A 2,179-nucleotide genomic window follows, 5' to 3' on the forward strand; every position below is an offset into this window, starting at 1 on the left:
CAGTCATGCCTGTAAATGCCACATACTTACGTAGAGTGGGGCCCCAATAAACCCCAAACAGTAGTCATATCATTTATCATATGGAATGGTTCCCTGATATGTGTGTGTGTGTGTGTGTGTGTGTGTGTGTGTGTGTGTGTGTTTTAAGGGAAAAATCAATGGAAGGTGCTACAAAAATAGGAATAAGGGAGAGCCTGGGCAGTAAGAAAATAGACAAAGTCTTTGTGAAGTGAAGGAGGGACAGGCTTGGTCAGTAAACTAAAACAATTATGAAGAATTGGTTTAGTTCTCTGTAAAGTCACGAAAGAAAACATTCTGAACTAAGTTAAAACACTTCTGTCAAAAATGCTTTAGCTTTAAGGCACGTTTGATGGAGATTTTTCTTTTAAAGTCTTTTTTTTTTTTTTTTTTTTGTCTGGCTGGAAAATGCAAAAACCCCAAGCCTGTGTTCCCTTCCTCCCCGATGGCTCCCACCCCTGCTGCCCGGCTCCGCGGCGCGGCTCAGGCCAGAAGCGTCTCCACTGGGTAAGGCAGGTGCGGGCCGGGGCCACCGGCTGAGGACGCCTGCAGCGCCGCGGGCAGCCGCAGGGGGCAGTACAGGTGCGCGCCGCCGCCAGCCGCGGGGCCACGAAACGGCTTGGCGGGGGCCGAGGCAGAGAGGGGCGCAAGCAAGAGGTGAGGCACTGCGGGTGGCGCGGCCGGCGGTGCGTCGGCTCCGCGCGCGCTCAGCAGCAAGGGCTCCACCGCACTGTAAGCGCACATCGGCAGCAGGGCCCCTCCGGAGGCTTCGGGGAGGAGCGCAGGATATGTGGGGAGCGGCGGACAGGGTGCGGCGCCCCATGGCAGCCGCGCCCCGGGGGCTGCGTCCCCATCTCGGCGGCTGCGGAAGGGCTTGCTTAGGATGCTGTCTATGGCGAAAGAACTGGAAAACTTGCCCGCAGGGCTGGCGCGCCCCTCGTGGCGGGCGGGCGAGCGCGCACGGGGAGAAATCGGGGCGGCGGACGCGGGCGGAGGGGGCGCAGCGGCGGGGTGGGCCGCGGCCTCCTCTGGCCGAAGCCCTGGTTGGGGGGCTGCCGCCCGGTGGCTGAGGCGCTTGCGGCGGCGGCGAAAGACCCCGTCGGCGAAGGTGTACTCGCTGTTGGGGTTGAGCATCCAGTAGTTGTCCTTGCCCCAGGGCCGCGAGGGGTCGCGCAACACCTTGACGAAGCAGTCGTTAAGTGAGAGGTTGTGGCGCACGGAGTTGCGCCAGCCCGTGTAGCTTCCGCGGAAGAAGGGGAACTTGCCCATGAGGTACTCGTTGATTTCGGCCAGCGTCAGGCGCCCTCCAGCCGAGTCGCGGATAGCCATGGCGATGAGCGCGATGTACGAGTACGGGGGCTTGGGCCGCCGCGTGTACGGCTTGCTGCGCGCGCCCTCGCCGCCCCCCGCGCTCCCCGCACCTGGCCCGGCTTCGCAGGCCTCCGCGTGCCCCGCCGCCACCGCTGCGGGGACCTCCTCCTCAGCGCCTGGCCCGCAGCCTGCGTTCCGCTCGCCGCCGCCCGCCAGCTCCTCGGCGCTGCCGCCCGCCGCCGGGCTGTTGGCCGCGCAGTCCCCGTCCGAGCCCAGGGAATCGTCGCCGGCTGCGGACAGCGGAGATGGTGCGTCGCTGCCGCCGGCACCCTCCAAGTCACTACCCGGCTTGTCCCCGTGGGCCGCGCGGGGGCCGAACACCTCCAACTTCATGACCACACACCCTGTCCCTGCCCCGCGCCGTACCCTTTTCCTTCGCGCGGTCTTGGGAAGCTGGTGCCGGGGGCCGGAATGGAGATCCCGGGGTCACGGGTCCTTGCCTTTCTTTCCCAGGAGCTCTCCCTCCTCTTACGAGAGACAGTCACTTTTCCGTTTACGAGTCTTCTTCCGCTGGAATTTTTTTGGAGGGGTTGTGCTTATTGGGTGAACTAAGAGGGGCGGAGAGGGAGGAGTTGGATGTGTTCTGTCTTCAATTCGAGGATTAGAGACTTCGGGGTGAACGCGTGAGGGGGTGCAGTTCCACCCTCTGATAGCCAAGTGTGCCGGGCTTGGGACTTCTTGCTGGAAGGAAGAAGCGTGAGCATCTGCTATCCATTCAAGAGACCAGGAGGTGTTCTTCACTGGAGGTCCCAGGTCCCAGGCAGGCGTCCTCGAGGCACGGAGATGGTGC

At 62.8% G+C, this 2,179-nt stretch overlaps 1 protein-coding gene across 1 annotated transcript; it reads right to left on the reverse strand.

The window, feature by feature from the left end:
* Window positions 1-420: 420 nt before the first annotated feature.
* Window positions 421-1,731, reverse strand: FOXQ1 (forkhead box Q1). The gene has a single exon (XM_042985269.1). The coding sequence runs from the start codon at window positions 1,720-1,722 to the stop codon at window positions 502-504; it is 1,221 nt and encodes a 406-aa protein (XP_042841203.1). The 5' UTR covers window positions 1,723-1,731; the 3' UTR covers window positions 421-501.
* Between the last annotated feature and the right edge of the window lie 448 nt (window positions 1,732-2,179).

Source organism: Panthera tigris, chromosome B2, assembly GCF_018350195.1.
Source record: "Panthera tigris isolate Pti1 chromosome B2, P.tigris_Pti1_mat1.1, whole genome shotgun sequence".
Lineage (NCBI taxonomy): Eukaryota > Metazoa > Chordata > Mammalia > Carnivora > Felidae > Panthera > Panthera tigris.